The sequence below is a fragment of the Zalophus californianus genome, chromosome 6, assembly GCF_009762305.2.
Source record: "Zalophus californianus isolate mZalCal1 chromosome 6, mZalCal1.pri.v2, whole genome shotgun sequence".
NCBI classification, from domain to species: Eukaryota; Metazoa; Chordata; class Mammalia; order Carnivora; family Otariidae; genus Zalophus; species Zalophus californianus.
In genome coordinates this window covers 90,328,750-90,349,106 of record NC_045600.1, presented here as the reverse complement: position 1 = coordinate 90,349,106, position 20,357 = coordinate 90,328,750, and the positions used below count along the sequence as shown (strand labels likewise).

The 20,357-nt window shown below is 38.1% G+C and overlaps 2 protein-coding genes and 1 non-coding gene across 5 annotated transcripts in view; 2 read left to right on the top strand and 1 right to left on the bottom strand.

Annotated features, from left to right (window-relative positions):
* The window catches only part of SHC4 (SHC adaptor protein 4), a 129,702-nt gene that overhangs the window by 58,470 nt on the left and 50,875 nt on the right, over positions 1–20,357 (top strand). For all 3 annotated transcript variants that reach the window (XM_027570729.2, XM_027570727.2, XM_027570728.1), the window contains exons 3-4: positions 9,004–9,067; positions 12,457–12,576. In XM_027570729.2, the coding sequence (XP_027426530.1) occupies positions 9,004–9,067; positions 12,457–12,576 (184 nt within the window). The remainder of the gene's footprint in view (positions 1–9,003; positions 9,068–12,456; positions 12,577–20,357) is intronic.
* Positions 10,891–10,996, top strand: LOC113910618. Its single transcript, XR_003516129.1, has one exon. It is a non-coding gene; the product is annotated as a U6 spliceosomal RNA (small nuclear RNA).
* Positions 17,022–18,892, bottom strand: EID1 (EP300 interacting inhibitor of differentiation 1). The gene has a single exon (XM_027570730.2). It carries the CDS (start codon positions 18,690–18,692, stop codon positions 18,117–18,119), a length of 576 nt encoding a protein of 191 aa, XP_027426531.1. The 5' UTR covers positions 18,693–18,892; the 3' UTR covers positions 17,022–18,116.

Genomic DNA, 20,357 nt, shown 5'->3' with positions numbered 1-20,357 from the left:
ATCACTACAAGTCACTCCCATAATTCTTTTCATCTTGCAAAACTGAAACAGCCCAGTCCCCCTCCCCCCAGGCCCTGGCAATCACCATTCTACTTTCTGTCTTTACGAATTTGACGACTCTAAGTACCTAATGTAAGTAGAATCATGTAGTAGTTGTCCGCTTGTGACTGGTGTATTTCATTTAGCATATGTTGTAGCATATTACAGGATTTCCTTCCTTTTCCAGGTTGAATAATAGTCCATTGCATGTATATATCACGTTTTGCTTATGCATTCATCCATTGATGGACACTTGGGTTGCTCCCATGTTTTAGCTGTTGTGAATAATACTGCTATGAATGCAGATATACAATATCACCACTTTTTATTTTTTTAATTTTTTTAAGATTTATTTATTTATTTAAGAGAGCGAGAATGAGAGAGAGAGAACACATGAGAGGGGGGAGGGTTAGAGGGAGAAGCAGACTCCCCGCTGAGCAGGGAGCCCGACGCGGGACTCAATCCCGGGACTCCAGGATCATGACCTGAGCCGAAGGCAGTCGCCCAACCAACTGAGCCACCCAGGCGCCCAATATTACCACTTTTTAAAAGCCAGTTCATAAGCACAGGTTTCTACTGTTTTTCTTTTCTTTTTTTTTTAAGATTTTATTTATTTATTTGACAGAGAGAGACAGAGTGAGAGAGGGAACACAAGCAGGGGGAGTAGGAGAGGGAGAAGCAGGCTTCCCGCTGAGCAGGGAGCCTGATGCAGAGCTTGATCCCAGGACCCTGGGCTCATGACCTGAGCCGAAGGCAGATGCTTAATGACTGGGCCACCCAGGTGCCCCATCTCCTGTTTTTCTTTTGAGTAGAGCTCTATATCAAGAGATTTTCAGAATCTGTGATGCTTCCAAGCCTTAACTTACTTTAAAACTCCTTTTTTTATTAAGGTATAATTGACACACAATATTATATTAGTTTCAGGTGTACAGCATAGTGATTTGACACTTGCGTACATGGTGAACTGATCACCACAATAAGTCTAGCCACCATCTGCCACTATACAAAGTTAATACAATATTATTGACTATAGTCCCCATGCTGCCCATGCTGCACATTACATCTCATGACTGTTTTATAATTGAGGTTCGTACATTTGATCCCCTTCACCCATTTCGCCTCTGTCCCAAGCCCCTCTCCTCCGGCGAGCACCAATCTGTGCTCGGTATCTATGAGTCTGGGTTGTGTTTTGTTTTGTTTGTTTTGTTCTTAGATTCCCTATGGAAGTGAAATCATGCCGTATTAGCCTTTTCTGTCTAAACCTATTTCACTTAGCATAATACCCTCAAGGTCTTTCCATGTTGTCACAAATGCAAGATTTCACTCTTTTTATGGCTGAGTAGCATTTCATTTTTTGTACACACACACACACACACACACACCTTTATCCATTTGTCCTTCAATGGAAACTTAGACTGTTTCCATATCTTGGCTATTGTAAATAATGCTGCAATGAACCTAGGGGTGCATATATCTTTTCAAATCGGTGTTTTTGTTTTCTTCTGATAGAAACCCAGTAGTGGATTTGCTGGATGATATGGTATTTCCATTTTAAATTTTTGTAAGAAATCCCATACTGTTTTACATAGTGTCTACATCAATTTACATTCCCATTAACAGTGTACAGGGATTCCCTTTTCTTCATATCCTTGCCAATATTCTTATTTCTTGTCTTTTTGAAAATAGCCATTCCAAAGGGTGTGAGGTGATATCTTATTGTGGTTTTGATTTGCATTTCCTTGGTGATGAGTGATGTTGAGCATCTTTTCATGTGTCTGTTGGCTATCTGTATGTCTTCCTTGAAAATTGTTTATTCAGATCCTCTGCCCATTTTTAAATTAGATTATTTGTTTTTTATTATTGAGTCCTATGAGTTCTTTATATATTTTGGATATTAACCCATTATTGGTTTATGATTTGTAAATATCTTCTCCCATTTAGTAGGTTGCCTTCTCATTCTGTTGATGGTTTCTTTCACTGTGCAGAAGCTTTTAATTTGATGTAGTCCCATGTGCTTATTTTCATCTTTGTTTCCCTTGCCCTTGGAGTCAGATCCAAAAAAGGATTGTTAAGACTGATATCAAGGAGCTTATAGTTTCTTGTAGGAGTTTTATGTTTTCAGGTCTTACATTCAAGTTTTTAATCCATTTTGAATTAATTTTTGCGTATGGTGTAAGATAGTGATCTTGTTTCATTCCTTCGCATGTGGCTGTACAGTTTTCCCAACACCATTTATTGAAGAGACCATCCTTTCTCCATTGTATATTTTTGCCCCTTTGTCATAAATTAATTGACCATATATGCATATGTTTATTTCCAGGCTATCTATTTTGTTCCGTTGATCTATATGTCTGTTTTTTACACCAGTATCTCACTGTTGTGATTACTATAACTTTATAGTATATTCTGAAATCAGGAAGCATGATACCTCCAGCTTTGTTTTTCTTTCTTAAGATTGTTTTGGCAATTCAGGGTCTTTGTGGTACTACATAAATTGAAGAATTATTTGCTTTAGGGGTGCCTGGGTGGCTCAGCTGGTTAAGCATCGGACTCTTGGTTTCAGCTCAGGTCATGATCTCATAGGTCATGAGATGGAGCCCGCATTGCACTCTGTGCTCAACAGGGAGTCTGTTTGGGATTCTCTGCCTCTCCCTCTGCCCCTCCCCATGCTTGCGCATGTGCACGTGTGCTCTTGCTATAAAATAAATAAATAAATAAACAAATAATATAAGAAAAGAATTATTTGTTCTAGTTTTGTGGATGTAGATACTATGGAAAACAGTATGGGGTTTCCTCCAAAAATTTAGAATAGAAATACCATATGATCCAGCAAATCCACTACTGCGTTTCTATAAGAAGAAAACAAAAACACTGATTTGAAAAGATATATATATATATATATATATATATATATATATATATATATATATGCCACTGGTATTTTGATAGGGATTGCATTGAGTATATAGATTGCTTTGGGTACTATGGACATTTTAACAATATTAATTCTTCCAGTACATGAGCATGGAGGAATATCTTTCCATTTATGTGTGTTTTCTTCCATTTCTTTCATCAATGTCTTACAGTTTTTAGTGTACAGGTCTTCACCTTCTTGGTTAAATTTATTCCTAGGTATTCTTTTTGGTGTCATTGCAAATGGGATTGTTTCCTTTTATTTTTTTAAAGTTTTTATTTTAATTCCAGTTAGTTAACATACAGTGTTATATTAGTTTCAGATGTACAATATAGTGATTCAACACTTCCATACTGTACCCAGTGCTCATCACAGCAAGTGCCCTCCTTCATCCCCATCACCTATTTCATCCATACCCCCTACCAATCTCCCCTCTGGTAACCATCAGTGTGTTCTCTATCTATAGTTGAGACTCTGTTTCTTGGTTTGTCTTTTTTTCCATTTGCTTGTTTTGTTTCTTAAATTCTACATATGAATGAAATCATATGGTATTTGCCTTTCTATGACTAACTTATTTCACTTAGCATTATACTCTGTAGCTCCATCCACGTCATTGCAAATGGCAAGATTTCATTCTTTTTTATGGCTGAATAATATATATATATATATATACATATATATATATATATATTCCAAATCCTCTTTATCCATTCTTTAGTCAATGGACACTTGGGCTGCTTCCATATCTTGGCTATTTTATTTTATTTTATTTTTTATTTTTTTTCTTAAAGATTTTATTCATTTATTTGAGAGAGAGAGAGAATGAGAGGCAGAGAGCACGAGAGGGAAGAGGGTCAGAGGGAGGAGCAGACTCTCTGCTGAGCAGGGAGCCCGATGCGGGACTCGATCCTGGGACTCCAGGATCATGACCTGAGCCGAAGGCAATCGCTTAACCAACTGAGCCACCCAGGCGCCCTATCTTGGCTATTTTAAATAATGCTGCAGTAAATACAAGGGTACATGTATCCCTTTGAATTAGGGTTTTTGTATCCTTTGTATAAATACCTAATAGTGTGATTGCGGCATCATAGGGTAGTTTTATTTTTAACTTTTTGAGGAATCTCCTACTGTTTTCCACAGTGGCTATACCAGTTTGCATTCCCACCAACAGTGCACAAGGGTTCCTTTTTCGCCACATCCTCTCCAACACCTGTTGTTTCTTGTTGTTGATTTTAGAGGTTTGTTTTCTTGATTTCTCTTTTTTGATAGTTCATTATTAGTTTATAGAAATGCAACAGATTTCTATATATTAACTTTGTATCCTGCAACTTTACTGAATTAATATATTAGTCCTAATAATTTTTTGGTGGAGTCTTCAGGGGATTGGCCAAAAAGGAACCCCTCACTTGTTGAGGGAGTGAGCAAGGGAAGATCTGATATTCTTTTCCTGGTCCTGAAAGTGTGAGACTCCCTCCTTTTCGTGCACCTGGCAGTACGTTCACTCCCTGAAGAAGTGTAGGTTTTGAATTCAGACCTGGATTTGTATTCTGCCTCTCCCACCAATGGCTGCATTATTTGGAAGAAGTTATTTAAATTCTTTGAACTTTAGTTTCCTCATTTGTAAAGTGGGTATAAAATCACTATCTTGAAATGACATTTAAAAAAATTTATTAGACATCTGGTTTGTTCAAACATTAAACCTACTGAAGATAGAATTAACAGAGCTCAGGGAGTAGGGGGGAAAAGAAACTTATCCAGCACCTGCTTCACTGCAAATTTCCTGGGGACAGAATTTCTGCATTCTGTACTACAGTCTCACCCTAAAGCATCTGCATGTGCTTGATATTGATTAACTTGAATAGGAGATGAGAAACTTTCTGTACACTCAGTTTGGCAGGTAGCATTAGTGGTACAACTTTCAGAAACACTCTTAGGCACAAGAAATAGCACTGCCTGCAGTGAGAATCTTTGATAATCAAAGAAAAGAATGTCACTAAATATAATCTTAGAAATAAGGAAAATACACACAGTTTTGGGCCAATGGACTGCTTTACATATCAGGAAAAATGTCACAATGAGATCTTCTATGAAATTAAAACACTAATTGTTATACTCAACTTTTAATCGATTCTGAAGTTATTTTGTGGAATTAAAATTCAGAGAAAAAGAAAATTGATTTAAGCTAAGTGGAATTTAGGGAAGAAATGCAGAACTAATAAGGAATAGTAGCTGCACTTCTTTGGTTAACTCATTAAAAAAATGTCAAACATTTTCAGTCAAATTTTATTAAAAGAAAAAGCAGCAGATCACCATTACAATTCAAGAACGAAGTCTAAATATGCACTTGACAATAAAGCACATTTGAGTATGGGGTGAAAAAAGTTTTCCAAAAGACTGTCAAATGTATCCTCTCCAAATAGCCAAATAATCACTTCTGCAGGTCTCTTGTTGAGTGGAATCATAATGAACTGAAGATTGAAATGATATTGTTAAGAATAAATGGGGTGATGTACCTGAGGTGTGTAGTACTAGGCGAAGCCATATAAACAGGAGCCGTTCCTTCATTAAAATCCAGGCTCCCTGCAATGGCATTCTGTATCATTCTAAAGGTAGGGATTTCTATTGTGAAAGCCTTGCTAAACCTGGTCAGGATTTTTCTTTATGAAACTTTGGGGAAAGGAAATAAGCAAGTCTACCAAATAAACTGAAAAAATAAATCTGGATTTAGCAGCCATAAAGATGGAGGAGTTAAAGGCTAAGCTGGGATGGGACAGAGATACAAATAAAGATCTTTTCTTATCTGTAACACGAACATTGACCCATCTCTCTGTGGGTGTTGGCAAAAGAGAGAAAGGCTATCACTCTTCACTGGGATACTTTGGACGTGCCCTCACATTTTCACAGCAGATGAACAAAACTCTTGCTGAGGAACTTACTTTGCATTCTTTTAATATTTTAAAAGATTATTTATTCAATCAACTGCATGGTGAAGGGAAAACATAACATTGTTTTCTATATTACTATTTAGACAGAATTAATTTTATGTAGCTGCTACCAAGGTGTGTATACCATTCCATGTTCTACTCTTTTCCCACTAATTTATGTAGACCCTTATTTCTATAGTCTTCACACGTAACATTCCCAGTGGAAATATTTATATTGATAAGTTTTATGTCTATATCACAAGCTATAGAGTTGGTTTTTTACTCTAAAATAGATGTTTATTCTATATACATACTCAATGCCATTTCAATACAAATTCTCCTCCCCTTGTCAAAAGCTCTGATAACGATTAAGAGATTTATCATCTTTTACCAAGTCACTCTCTAGAAAGACTGTATTAATACTAATCAGGGCCCCCAGCAATGGATAAGTACCCTTGAAGTGGACTTTTCCCCATATTCCCCAACAGTGCATTTGTAATTCTCTTTTTTTGCTAACTTAATGAGAGTGAAGTGAGAATCTCGTAGTTGTTTTGATTTTCAGTTTTAAAATTATGATGAATGTGAACATTTTCCTGTTTTTTAAAACTGAACTATTTCTATCTCTTTTGTGTGAATTATCTAATCCGGAGGTTGGCAAACTATGGCCCTTGGGCTAAATATAGCCAGCTGCCTGCTTTTAGAAATAGAGTTTTATTGGAACACAGCCAGGCTCATTTGTTTGCATATTGTCAACTGCTGCTTTTGAGTTATAATGGCAGAGTTGAGTAGTTGTAACAGAGCAAAGGCTAAAATACTTATTGTTTGGCCTTTTACAGAAAACATTTTCAGACTCTCATCCCATCTCTCAGCTCTTTATTCACTCTTGTTCTTCACTTTATGCTCCAGCAATATCAAAGTATTTGTAGGTCCCCTCCTATCCTGATAATTTATATTTTCATGTCTTTACACATGCTCTTCCCTCTGCCTGGAATTTCCATACTCCACTCTGCCAGGAAGGTTCATCCTTCCAAATCGTCCTCAAGAGGTACTCACGCCATAAAGCACTCCTTTTAATTCCCATTTACAATGCTACTTTTTGTTGGACGATATCGACTGTGTGAGAATCAATTAAACAATGCCTGGGAAAGCATTTTGTAAAACTACAAGGTGCTTTATGAAAGTAAAGTAACAACTTCTAATAATAACTGTTGTTATACTTGCAGCATCAATGCACATCTTTGTTTCTACTTTTATTTCAAACCATTTACAAGGAGCTTTTTAGACCAAAGCACCCCGGTTGGCTCTCATGGAGTAAAGGATCTGCTAATACCTTTTCTATAATCCCTCTTTATTAAATATCAACAACATAGGTGCCTGGACTAGTTATTTCGGCAACACCAGAGGCTAATTCAGATTAATTATTATGTGTCTCATCAATTATTGAATAATCATTAGGATGACTCAGACATCAATCAACCAACGAAAGAGCCTAACTCTCGAGCAGTCCTTCTGTTTCATCCAGAGAACAAAGGTTGGAATCCTACAGAAACCATAAATATAAAATCCTGAGAAAATATGCTAAACCAAAAAGCCATTCTGTGTTTTGGTTACAGGTAATTATGCAAGTCAGACAAGAGAATACCTTGGAGAAGAGTTTCATATATTCTCCCCCCGCAAAAAAAGAATCTGAACTAAAACACACATTATAAATCTAAAATGGTGCCTAGAATCTTTGGGAATTCTACTTATCTTTCCAAAGTGTCTGCTAGAACACTGAGAACATAGATCTGCACTAATATATCTATATCTATATATCTCTGTGTCCGTGTTATATATCTCTCTCTGTAGATAGAGAGGGAGATAGATTTGTTTAGTGGGTCTGCATTCCTCTGAGTGTTCCTCCCCTCCTTTAGGAATCAAAAATATCTAGCCTGCGCCTGGGTGGCTCAGTTGGTTGGGCAACTGCCTTCGGCTCAGGTCATGATCCTGGAGTCCCGGGATTGAGTCCCGCATCGGGCTCCCTGCTCAGTGGGGAGTCTGCTTCTCCCTCTGACCCTCTTCCCTCTCGTGCTCTCTATCTCTCATTCTCTCTCTCTCTCTCAAATAAATAAATAAAATCTTTAAAAAAATAAAAAAATATCTCAAAGAAAATATTTTCATGAAGTATGTATAAAAATTGTAATACAATGTTGCACATGCTCCTATGTGTGTGAACTAATTCGGTTTGCAAATTTAAGCAATGATCTCCAGTGAATCCAGGAAAAAGCTTAGAGATGTGCTTTGTGCAAAGTTTAATATATCGGTTGAAAGCCACAAGGTTATGGCTCAGATTACACCGAGTGAAACCTCCGCCCGTTGTGAATGCTGAGTTCCAGAGAAAAAAGCTCTTAGTTATAACTGCGTTTCTGGAAATGAGGGCACCGCTCTGCTCACCACTTCCATTAAGGAACAACGTATTTTAGTGGTGCCTTTCTCTCAGGAAGTACGATACAGGGTAAGGTATATGTGTGTGTATATATATATATATAAGCAAAGGAGGAAATTTGTTATTGATTTTCATTTCTACTCTGAAATTACATGAAAGCTCAATGGCTTGTAGCAGTATCTCGGTCAATAAGGCTCCATTTGAGACCACCTTGAAGTTCAATTCTCTCCCAGTCCTTTTAAACTTACTCTGGGGTCAGATTCTTTTGTATTTCATCATCTTTGGTGCTGAGATATCGGGAAGCTTTTTATTCATAACACAACAGAGAGGATTTTGCTAAAAGTAAAACCGAAGTGTCCCCAGACACCAAAGTTCTACCCCTCCTTTTTGGTTACAAATCAACATTGCCAAAAACCAAACCTGAAAATCCAAGGAAAAAAAGAGATCAAGAAGGTGAATAGTAGGACTCTTTATTGTAAAGTGATTTTTTTTTCAGCATTAGGGTGTTGCTGGGTTTTGGGGGAGTTTGAACGGCAGAGGGACTAAGTGCAATGCTTTATCCCGTGGGGATAGGGGAAGGTCATTTATGTCAGACTTACCATTACGTGTGTGCACATTTTGTTCATAAATACTTGTTAATGTTTATTGGACATTTACTGCATGTTAGTATGCTAAGTCTTTATATGGTTTCTGTTCTGTAGGGAAGCAATAAGTCGCCTGTGTGAAGCTGTCTCTGGGGCAAATGGAGCCATTAAAAAGCGAAAGGTAAATATTGGTGTGGTTTTCTTGTTCTCTGTTTCTCTAACTAGGGGAAAGAGAATATCAAAATAGTTCATTCTACCATAGGAGCTAAAGTGCAGAATGGCCTTTACCAGTTGGCGTGATATCAGAGATGCACTGAAAGTTGGTCTTGTCTCCCACATTTTTCTGACTTGCCTGACACTCTCTGAAATGGTGATGTCTTGAGCGGTGGAATGGAGAGAGCACCTGGGGTTCAAGTAAAAAAATCTGGGTTCCGTCCTGGGTGTTTACTTACCTTTGGGCCTGGTCTCTCCTCTCTCTCTGAGACCCCATGCTTGTTCCTGTAAAGTTAAACCAGATGACCAGGGTGGTACCTTCCAATTTCAGTATTTTATAATGTATCTATTCTGCATTTTAACATTTAGAATTTTTAGATTCCTTGGCCCATTTTCAAATGGAAAGGTGGGTGCTGGTAGGGTTGAGATAATAACACATGAGTAGAAGGAAATTTTCATGCTGAAAGAAAGCATAAGATGTGATGTTACATAGACTTGGATTTAAATCCTGACTCTGCCACCTACTGTGTGATCTTGGACAAGTCCTTTCACCTTTTGGATCATTGGTTTCCCCGACTGTAAATTGGGAGAAAAGAGCACGTACTTTATAGAGCTGTGTAGAATTAAATGAAATGGTGTCTACACAGTGTCTGGCATATATTAGGCTTTCAATGGCAATGGTAGTTAGTATTATTGCTATTTAGTTGTCAACCCTAGAACATTTAGTTGTTTTGGAATGTGCAAAGGGGAGGTGCAAAGGGTTTTAAGATAACTATGTAAATCATGGAATTGTAGATTGTTTAAGAGAGAAGGAATTTTTAGAGATCTTCCAGTCCAACCCTCCCATTTTGCCAGCTACTATACTGGTTCAGAGAAGATTTGCCTTGAGTCACTCCGATGATGGTGAGAGCCAGCTATAGAAACCAGGTCTTCAGATTTCCAGCTTTGTGCTTTATTTCCATACCACCCTGCCTCATTCTTTATTAGTCTTCATTATTTTGCATAGGGCTGAACCCAGTGTCACCCAGAGTGACTCAGATGAGCCACAAGGCATGGAAAAACACTGATAAGTGGCCTTTCAATTCTATTAGAACTCCCTATTTAGTAGTTTCTTTGACAAAACCCATGGCCCCAAAGTAGCCTCTGGCCTCCTCCTGCCTCTCATAACCTCTGCAAATAGGATGCTTTTACTGGATGGTCCCAGCAAACAGGCTCACTCATTTAAGACTCCTGACAAAAATAGGGAGTCCACACCCCAAAAACAAAATAAAACAAAACAAATGAGGTTATCATCTTTCCAGAAAGTACACATGGAAAGAAAAATATATTGAGTTAATTTCCTTTGATAGCTAGCATTGATTGCATACTTAATACACGCCAGGGACCCTTTATGCACTATATTATCTTTATACTCTTTTTCCTCCCAATTAAAAAAATTGTGGTAAAATATGCATAACATAAAATTTTAACCATTTTAACCATTTTTAAGTGTACCGCTAAGTGATACTATGTACATTCACATCATGGTGCAACCATTGCCCCATCCATCCCCATGACTCTTCATCTTGTAAAACTGAAACTCTATACACATTAAACAATGACTCCCCAGTCCCCCATTTCTCCAGCCCTGACAACCACCATTCTACTTTCTGTCTCTATGAATTTGACTACTCTTAAGTACCTCATCTGAGTGGAATCATACAGTATTTGTCTTTTTGTGACTGGATTATTTCACTTCATATAATGTCCTCAAGATGCATCCATGCTTAGCATGTGTCAGAATTTCCTTCCGTGCTCATTTCAGCAGCACATGTACTAAATTGGGATGATACAGAGAAGATTAGCGTGGCCCCTGGGCAAGGATAACATGCAAATTCGTGAAGTGCTCCATACTTTTGTAACTGGGTGGTGGGCGTTAAAGAGGGCACTTGAAGTAATGAGCACTGGGTGTGGTACAGAACTGATAAGTCACTAAATTCTCCCTCTGAAACTCATAATACAGTGTATGTTAATTAAATTGAATTTAAATTAAAAAAAAAAGACTTTCCTCCCTTTTCCTAAGGCTGAATAATATTCCATTGGATATATGTAACACATTTTGCTTATCCATTCATCAGCTGATGGATACTTGGGTTGTTTCCATGTTTTAGCTATTGTGAATAATGCTGCTATAAATATGGATATACAACTATCTATTCAAGTCCCTGCTTTCAGTTCTTTGGGGTATATAACAAGCGGTAGAATTGCTGGATCCCCCTATGGCAATACTGTTTTTGATTTTTTTGAGGAACTGGGAACTGCTATTCTGTTTTCCATAGTGGTTGTACTATTGTACATTCCTACCAATAGTGCACAGGATTTCTATCTCTCCATGTCCTTTCCAACACTGGTTATTTTCTAGTGTTGTTGCTATTTCTGCTTTTGTTTTTCACTAGTTACAGTTCTATCTAGATTTTCTATTTCTTCATGATTAAGTCTTGGTAGGTTTAATGTTTCTAAGCATTTGTCTATTTTATCTAGGTAATCCAGTTTGTTAATGTGCAAATGTTCATAGCACTCTCTTATAATGCTTTTTGTTTCTGATGAATTGGTAGTTACATCCCCACCCCACTTTTGTTCCTGATTTTAGTGATTTGAATCTTCTTTCTTTTTTTCTTAGTCCATCTAGCTAAAGCTTGGCCAATTTTGTTGATATTTTTGAAGAACTTACTTTTGGTTTCATTGATTTTGTCTATTGTTTTTCTAGTCTCTATGTCACTGATTTCTGCTCTAACCTTTATTATTTCCTTCCTTCTACTAGCTTTGGGTTTAATTTGTTCTTTTTTTTGAATTCCTTAAGCTATAAAGCTAGGTTCTTGATTTGAGAGCTTTCTTCTTTTTTTAATGTATGTGTTTATAGTTATAAAGTCCTCCCTTAGCACCACTTTCACTGTGTCCCATATGTTTGGTATGTGTGTTTTTCATACTTTTTTTAATGGTCACAAAAAAACCCAGACAGCAATTCTTTCTTTTTTTAGACATCTGGTCTTCAAAGGGCCTGGAGAGTTCAGCTAGCCCAAACTCTCATAGGAATTACATTTATATAAAGCAGACCCCTTCTTCCAACACTTGGGGAGAAGGGAATGTATCAGAAAAGTTCTGAGGGCTCAGATTTCACTACTTACTAAAAAAGTTTGCTGCATTCCATTTTTTAAAACTTTTCATTAAAAAAGAGGAGGGATTCCATCTCATTTGTTTTGTGTAAAGTAAAATAGAGAGGAAGAACATGTGTTTCGACCCATTTTTAACACTTAAAAAGATTAATATTATTCTGTAACAAAATCCTTAACTTAGAGTGTTGTTTTGCTATTTTTAAAGCCTCCAGTTAAGTTCCTATCTACAGTTCTTGGCAAAAGTAATCTTCAGTTTTCGGGAATGAATATTAAACTGACCATTTCAACATGCAGCCTCACATTGATGAATATTGACAACCAACAGGTAAGATCATGAATGTCATTTATAGTTTAACATATGTATTTTTCTAGAAAAGTATGGGCATAATAAAGAAAATAAAGTTTCAGAGTGTGCCTTAAATTTAATAAGGCACAGGGAAAAAAATCTGCCAAGGATTTATGCATAACAATAATTAGAACAACAGTATCATTAACCCATCACTGGCATTTAACTGCTTGCATACTTGCCTCTACCTAATTGTAGAGGGACTAAGGTGCAAATAACATTGTAAAGACCACTTGGCAAATCAAATTCTTGAGTCGGTTGTTTATTACTTTCCACCAGTGCTCCCCAAAGGGAAAGCAATTCCATTTTCAGAACTAACAGACTGTGTGTTGGATGGGTGGTACAAATGAAGGACAGAGGGGAAGGGTGATGTGAGGGTTAATATTCTAGCAGACTGAAATTTAAGCATAAAACATTTTCTTCCAACTTTTAAGGTTGAAATGTTTTGTAAAATGTTATTACATAAACACAGTTTTTTTCTTCTTTGATGATTTATGATACCATGGTATGCCTGAGTTCTCATTGTGAACCTTATTTCTCAAAGAACAGCATTGCTGAAGCAAATATAGAAGATATACAGGCACTGGACTAAATGTGTACCTTCAACTAGGGCACTGTTTGACTTGCTTTCTATTTTTTAAGCTGAATTCCGTATATCAGGTTATTTATGTGTGTTAGAGTTTAATTCTTCTTGGTCTAATACGTTGTGATTCGAGGTTCTTAACATTTAAGGTTTTACTCTATGGAGTACTGTTGATTAGGGACTCATGGAAGGTTGAACGTGTAGTTGGCTGTGCTAAAACACCAGGGGCTTGAAGGTCACATATAAGTTGAAATCCTGGCTCTGCCACTAACAAACAAGTTACTCCATCACTCAATTTTCCCATTAGTGAAATGACATTATAGTACCTATTCACAGAGTTTCTGAAAGAATGGATTTAGCAATAGTATGTAGCATTGGGTTATTTAGAGGATTAAGTAAGATCATCAATGTAAATCACTTAGCACAGTGCAGTACCTATTATTATTATTTACTCAAACATTTTTCCTATTTCCTTGAGACATTTTCATAAACTCAGTACTTAACAGGGAAAGCATATTTTAAAACATAAAATTGTGAAATTTTCAGTAACATATAAATACAGTTATATACATTTTTGACTCCAGTGTTTTTGCCAAAAAATTCACTTGCAGTTTTGAGGGCTGCTTTGTTTTCTAAGTTCAAAAGCAGAGTAAAATATATTGCTTCACAGTAGTATAAAACTCCATTGAGGATAATGCTTAATATGAAATAGTTCAAAACAAATTCCTGTCTAGCTGGGTCCTGATTGGTTATCCAAGAGAGGGGATACCGTTGGTATAACGACAGCAGAACATTTGAGGCTGTGCTTGGGAGATGCAACAAATCTATGTGGAAGGGAAAACAGTCTTTCAGATGCTTTGCCCATAAGACATTTGTAAATGTAAAATTTATTTTTAATTTTCATCCATGTGTATGGTACCAAGGGTGCTTATTGCCTTGAGCTTTGAGGTCTCACTGAGTATAGAAGCACTTGAATTATCTCAGAATTTTGTAGGGGAGGAAGAGTAAGCAAATCTACAGCCATCATGGTGACAGCCTTATGTGCAGAATATAACGAGCATTAAAAAAAAATGATTCTTTCTATGGGGTGACTGAAGGAATGGAGAATTTAGGAAGAATAGGGTTGTGGTATGTATCGGTAGGGGGCATAGTTTATTCTCATTTCTTTCTCTTCTACTACAGTTTTTCTGGGCTACTGCAATTAGAGGGGGTATTGTCACATGCCCTTCATCTTTCTGGCAGAACAGAAGTAGGGACAGTGGGCATGGGTGGCTTCCACTACCAGTAGTTATAGCAATGAGTGCCTCTGGAAGTAAGACATTTTTTCTGCATTGGTGGCATGGTTATGTGTTCAGCCCAGTGGTGGAGTGAGGACCAAAGTTAGGATCTCATTGACCTCACACCCAGGTGCTGATTTTTAAAAATAATTTTGAACCATTCTGCAGGCCTACGGGAAATGGTTTGGTAGTGGTGGCGGTGCGGTGGGGGGTGCAGGTGGCATAAAAAAGATGTGCAACTGCATCTGCTTTACTCAAGAAGCTTTATAAATCCCATCAAAAGGGCAAGTAAAATGTTCGAGGGAGGAAGGCAGCAGAGAAGCGACCTTATAGTTGTACATGAGAGAATGATTTACTAATTAAGTTCTCCTTAAAGAAAGCTACCCTTTGAAGTTCTAAGATAAATACCAAGAAATATTAATGCCTCCCTTCCTCCCCCCTGCCAACTTCTAAGATATACTTTGGACTGAAAACATAAACAGGTTCAAGTTTATAGATACATTCATAGATGACAGAGTATTTATGGGTCAGACGGTTCACATTCATCTTCAGCCACTGAGAACAACTTCAGGATTATAAGCATTCACTCCCAGAAAATGTCTCAGAGGCAGAAAATAAAATTATATTAAACATGTAATGCTTGCAATTTTTAAAACTTACTGTATTTTGGGATGGGAAGTACATTTTGGAAAAGCAAGTTTTAGGGATTTTTGTATATTCCTTGTTTTAAAAATTCAAGCAACAGACTTGCTTGACATACTTTAATATATTAGGGACTTAAGCAAAAGTGTCAGGCTCAAGAGCTCCCACTCCCACTATTCTTTACTCATATCTACAATCCTACCACCAACTCTAACAGCTAGTGAAATGATACAGAGAAGGGTAATAGAGATAAAGAAGGTAAAATAGGCAGAAAATGGAGACATCCTTTAGTCTCCATGAAGAGAGGCCAGGCAGGTAGTGCTTACTGTCCAGGGACAAGGAAAACAATGGTGCAAGCATAATGATACACGGTGAGTGCCACCTGGCCTCCATGTTGGGGAGACAACACTGGGAAACATGGCAGTACAATACCTTCCCTACGTAAAGGGAGATCGGATGCTTTTTCCCACATGACTATATGTCAAGGACTGCCAGATCTTCAACTTTTGGGGAAAAAAAAAAAGATGGAAATCTGGGAGTTTTGCTGCACTCTCTGGGTTATGAGATGTTGGTCTTTAATTAAGAATTAAAATTTTAAGCATGAGACAAAATAAATCTGTGTCCTTAGGGCAGCCAATGTAGGACAATCTAAGCAAAAATTTATTATATGCATAGATCCAGAAAACCACACCCCCATCATCCTACATACTCACAAGCTTTTTGAAGTTCCCTCTCCCCATTCCATATCCCCACCCTCTCCCCTGTTCACAAAATAAGGACCAGAATCTCTCTAGAACTCCTTTCTTTAGTTCCCGTTAACCCAGATTTGAACCAGGTAGGCTGGTTCCAGTATGTGTTAACTTTAACCTTTAAAACAAGTGATTTTATGCTTTTAAAAGGGGTGTTAAAATGCTACCATTTTCTATCTTCAGTAAATACAAACAAGTATTAATTTCAGTGATCTCTCAGTTTACTACCTATTTTCCCAAGACCAATGAACCAACCATCAAGAGGAGTCCATTGTGGAGTCCAGGTCTTTCTCCCCAACATGAGCCTTCCAACCCAACAGGGAGTCATCTTCTTTTCCTCTCCTCTTGCTCCCCACTCAGTCCCAGAGAGGAACCTAATCACACTTCCTTGTTTGAAGACCAATTTGTTTTCTATTTCCTGACATGTTTATCTGGAGGTACATGCAACTGGTTAGTTACCTGTGCCCTAGCGTCCTACACCCCACCCCCAAATTCAGTTAATTCACATCATACAATTATCTATACACTCATCTAGCTGCAACTAAGAGCTGTTTGAAAATGCAATCAAAGTGAGGCATGGGAGAGGTTAAGTGCTAACATCTCACCTATGATTTCCCTATCTATCTATCTATCTATCTATCTATCATCTATCTATCTATCTATCATCTATCTATCCTCTAACTTACCAAGCTAGTATTTAAATAATTATCACCCTTGTCAGTCCTCTACAGAAAAGAACCCCCCTCCTTAAACTAAAAGATGATCGTAACATAAATAAGGCTGAGTTGTGGTGTTGTATCGGATGTGTCCTTTACTGCCATAATAAGCAGAGGGTACCTTTTTATTGATCATCAGACCTACTGATACACTGTTTTTCTGGGCACAACTTTCTGACATTGTTCTTCTTATACAATTTCAGAACCTTAATAACCACAGCAACATGCTCACTAATAGGACAGTTTTTCTCAGGCTGGCAAATTCTTTTATAGGAATTTGCCAAGTTTAATATCCTCAAGTTAATTTATAAATCAGTTATTTGAAGCTGGAGCACTTTCCCTTATAAATAGTGGTTAAATTTAAATCATAAAGTGGTTTCAATCATAAAATAAAATAGCACAATACAATAAAAAGTAGTGTTTAAAGTACGTGAACAATACTATTGGCCAAACAAAATACACAGAACAAGAAATTTTATTATCTTGAATGCTGGTGCATAACCAATAACAAGCTTAATTAGAGGAGGAGACAGAGGGAAACTTCAGATACTGATGTGGATTTCTGGGCAGGTTTAAAACTTTTAAAGGTTGAGGGCATAATTGTTCAGTCTTTTTTTTTTTTTTTTAGATGTAGGGCTTTCCTTTTACTTGACATGTTCACTTCAACAGTTCTTAGGCTATGAAGTTCAACCAAAGTCTTTCACCTGTAAAGTTAAATGAAAAACAGCGAATAAAACAATTTCTCTATTATGTAAGAGTATTAGAAATAGTTTGTTTTGTTCTTTCACATACATTTTAATGTCTAAATTTGAAATTTTATTATGGATGTCTTAGTTTTTGAGTTTTAAAAATGGTAAGACAACAAATTTCCTTGAATTACAGATCACAGTAGCTTTATGAATGATCAAGATACATGTACAAAGTTTCAGATGCTCTTGAAAACACATTTTGAGATATAGCACACATGATACATATTTCTTTTTGGGTTTGCTTTATACCCAATTTATTTTACACAAAAAATTTAGCCTTTGATCACTGGCTTGGACAGACCACAAAGTGGAATCTTCAAGAGTTCTCTCAGTAGGCTTTCAGTCCAAATGATTCAGACATATTGTGTCCTAAATTAGATGTATTAGTTACATTTTCTCATGTAATTAGTATCACTGGGGTCTTGTACTGGTAGTTTGTCTTGGTCATAGCTTATTCTTGCAAAACCATCCCTTACAGTGAAATGTGAAAGGTATTTTCTCCAATGCAAGGAAAATAATCTGATCACTAACAGAGTCAAAGCCACAGGTGTTTCAGGAACGTTCTTGAAAACAGATTTCCACAGTCCTAAGATGTGTTTTCTTCTTCCTTAACAATTCTTTTTCATAACTGTGCAGTCACTGCCCTATTCTATTCTGCAAAACAACAACAACACACAAAATTTTTTTTTGAGGGTGAAGTTTTTCATTGGCACGGTACGATCTGGATCTGGAATGAACCCAAAAGACAGTGGGAATGCTGGGTCTCTCCTCAAGTAGTTTCCTCCTCTTTTAACAGCACGTAATTACTCTCTATCAATAATCTCATCACAGCCGAGTTCTTCGGTCAGGCGATTGACAACCATAAGTGAAAAAAGCTCTTCGATAAAAGCCAACTGATCAAACGGGGTCTTCTCATAATGCATTTGAAACCCGGCATCCAGGGCTGCTTCCCTTGCTCTGGATGTTCTCAGAAACATCTTGTTGGCTTCTTCAAGGGCCGCTGATACTCTGTAGCCTGCACCACTCAGCTGCTCCTCTTCCGGATAATCATAGTCGTCCTCCCAGTCATCAAATTCCTCGCCCTCGTCCTCGCTCTCGAAGTCAGGGCCCGCAAGCAGACCTGGCTGCTCCCCAGGGCTGGGCCGGTTAGCAAGGCCTCGTTCCCCCTGCGGCTCCGCCATTGGCTGGGCCGCCTCCTCCTCCATTGGGCCTTCCTCCTCGAGCTGTGGCGGGGCCCCGTTGCGGGAGGGGTTCAGGGATGGCTCCCGGCTCCCGCTGCCTACCTCCATCTGCGGAAGGTCACCCTCGCCAGGCATCACATCCATCTGCAGGTCATTGCTCTCTTCATAAAGCTCGGACAGCTCGTTCATTTCCGACATTGTACAAGCAGCTCAACCTCTCCCAAGGCGTTTTTGCAAAATCGGAGCTACGCGGACGAGCCGTTCTGCGCGTGCGCAAACGCCGTGCGCTTGCGTGACCCTGTGCGTTTGCGCGACCCCCAGACACCGCCTCCCATTTGGCGTGCCCCTCGGGGGGGAGCTGCTCACTGTTCCGCGGGGAACGGTGGTACCGCTTTCGATCCGTCCAAACTCCCTAGGTAGACACTCTGCCTATAAGGGAGTTACTTAATCTCCCCTTTCTTAACCGTTCCGCTGCTTATGATGCTGTAAACTTGAAAATGCTTTACGTGGCCTCTGTAACAACGTTTACTCCTCCTCCCCCTGCTCCTTACCCCTTCTGCTCTCTCCTGCTCTTCTTCCTCCCAACCCAGGCAAAATCGCTCCCTTTCATCTGTACGCTTAGGATTTCTAAATCCACACCGCCAAATCACACAATGTTCCCAGCCACAGATCAACATACTGAGAACTGATCCGTTAAGCTCTTCTGTTTTCTCCATTTTTTAAAAAAGTTAAATTCACAAACATATTATCTATCTCCTTAAAAACATACATGCTGAAGAAGTACTTGGTTCCATTTATTTTCGCAGGAGGTAACTTCCCACTGTCATCAATTTGGTGTGTGTTCTTTAAATCTTTTTCCTTTGCATTTATATGGATCTTTATGTCCTCGTGGAAAAATCTTATTTTGTGTGTGGGTTTTTTGTTTTTGTTTGTTTTTGCATGCCTTAAATAACTCTTCAATTACAAAACAAAAAGCCCTTCAGCAATGTCTTGGAGTTTTAGCTTTGTTAGTATACATAGATGAGTCTTTTTTTCCCTGGCATTCATTTGTATAGTTGACCCAATTATGCACAAATAATTTCCGATTTTTCGATATTATAAACTATGGTTAAATCACGTCCATATGCGCCAGTGTTTCTCTAGAACAAATAACCTACAAGTGGAAAGGCATAATTGTAGGGTATGCATTTTTAGGTTTTTGTTTTGTTTTGTTTTGTTTTAAGATTTTTTTTTTGACAGAGACACAGCGAGAGAGGGAACACAAGCAGGGGGCGTGGGAGAGGGAGAAGTCCTCCCGCGGAGCAGAGAGCCAGATGCGCTGCTCTGTCCCAGGACCCTGGGATCATGACCTGAGCCCAAGGCAGACGCTTAATGACTGAGCCATCCAGGAGCCCCTGCATACTTTAGTTTTAACACATAGTATCAAACTGCTCTCCAAGATTGCTCTCCTCCCCGGTGTTTGAGAATATCCTTGCCACACATGGTTTTGTTGAGCAATTTTATCAATTTAATGATAACTTGTTTTATTTTCCATAGCCTTGATTTCTTAGAGATTGAGTATTTTTCAATATGTTTATTGAGGGCGCCTGGGTGGCTCAGTTGGTTAAGCGACTGCCTTCGGCTCAGGTCATGATCCTGGAGTCCCGGAATTGAGTCCCGCATCGGGCTCCCTGCTCAGCAGGGAGTCTGCTTCTCCCTCTGACCCTTTTCCCTCTCGTGCTATCTCTCATTCTCTCTCTCTCAAATAAATAAATGAAATCTTTAAAAAAAAATATGTTTATTGAAATTTGTGTTACTTAAGAAAATTAACTGGTCTTATTTTTGGTTTATTTCTTTTTGTTATTGATTTGTAGGAATTTCTTA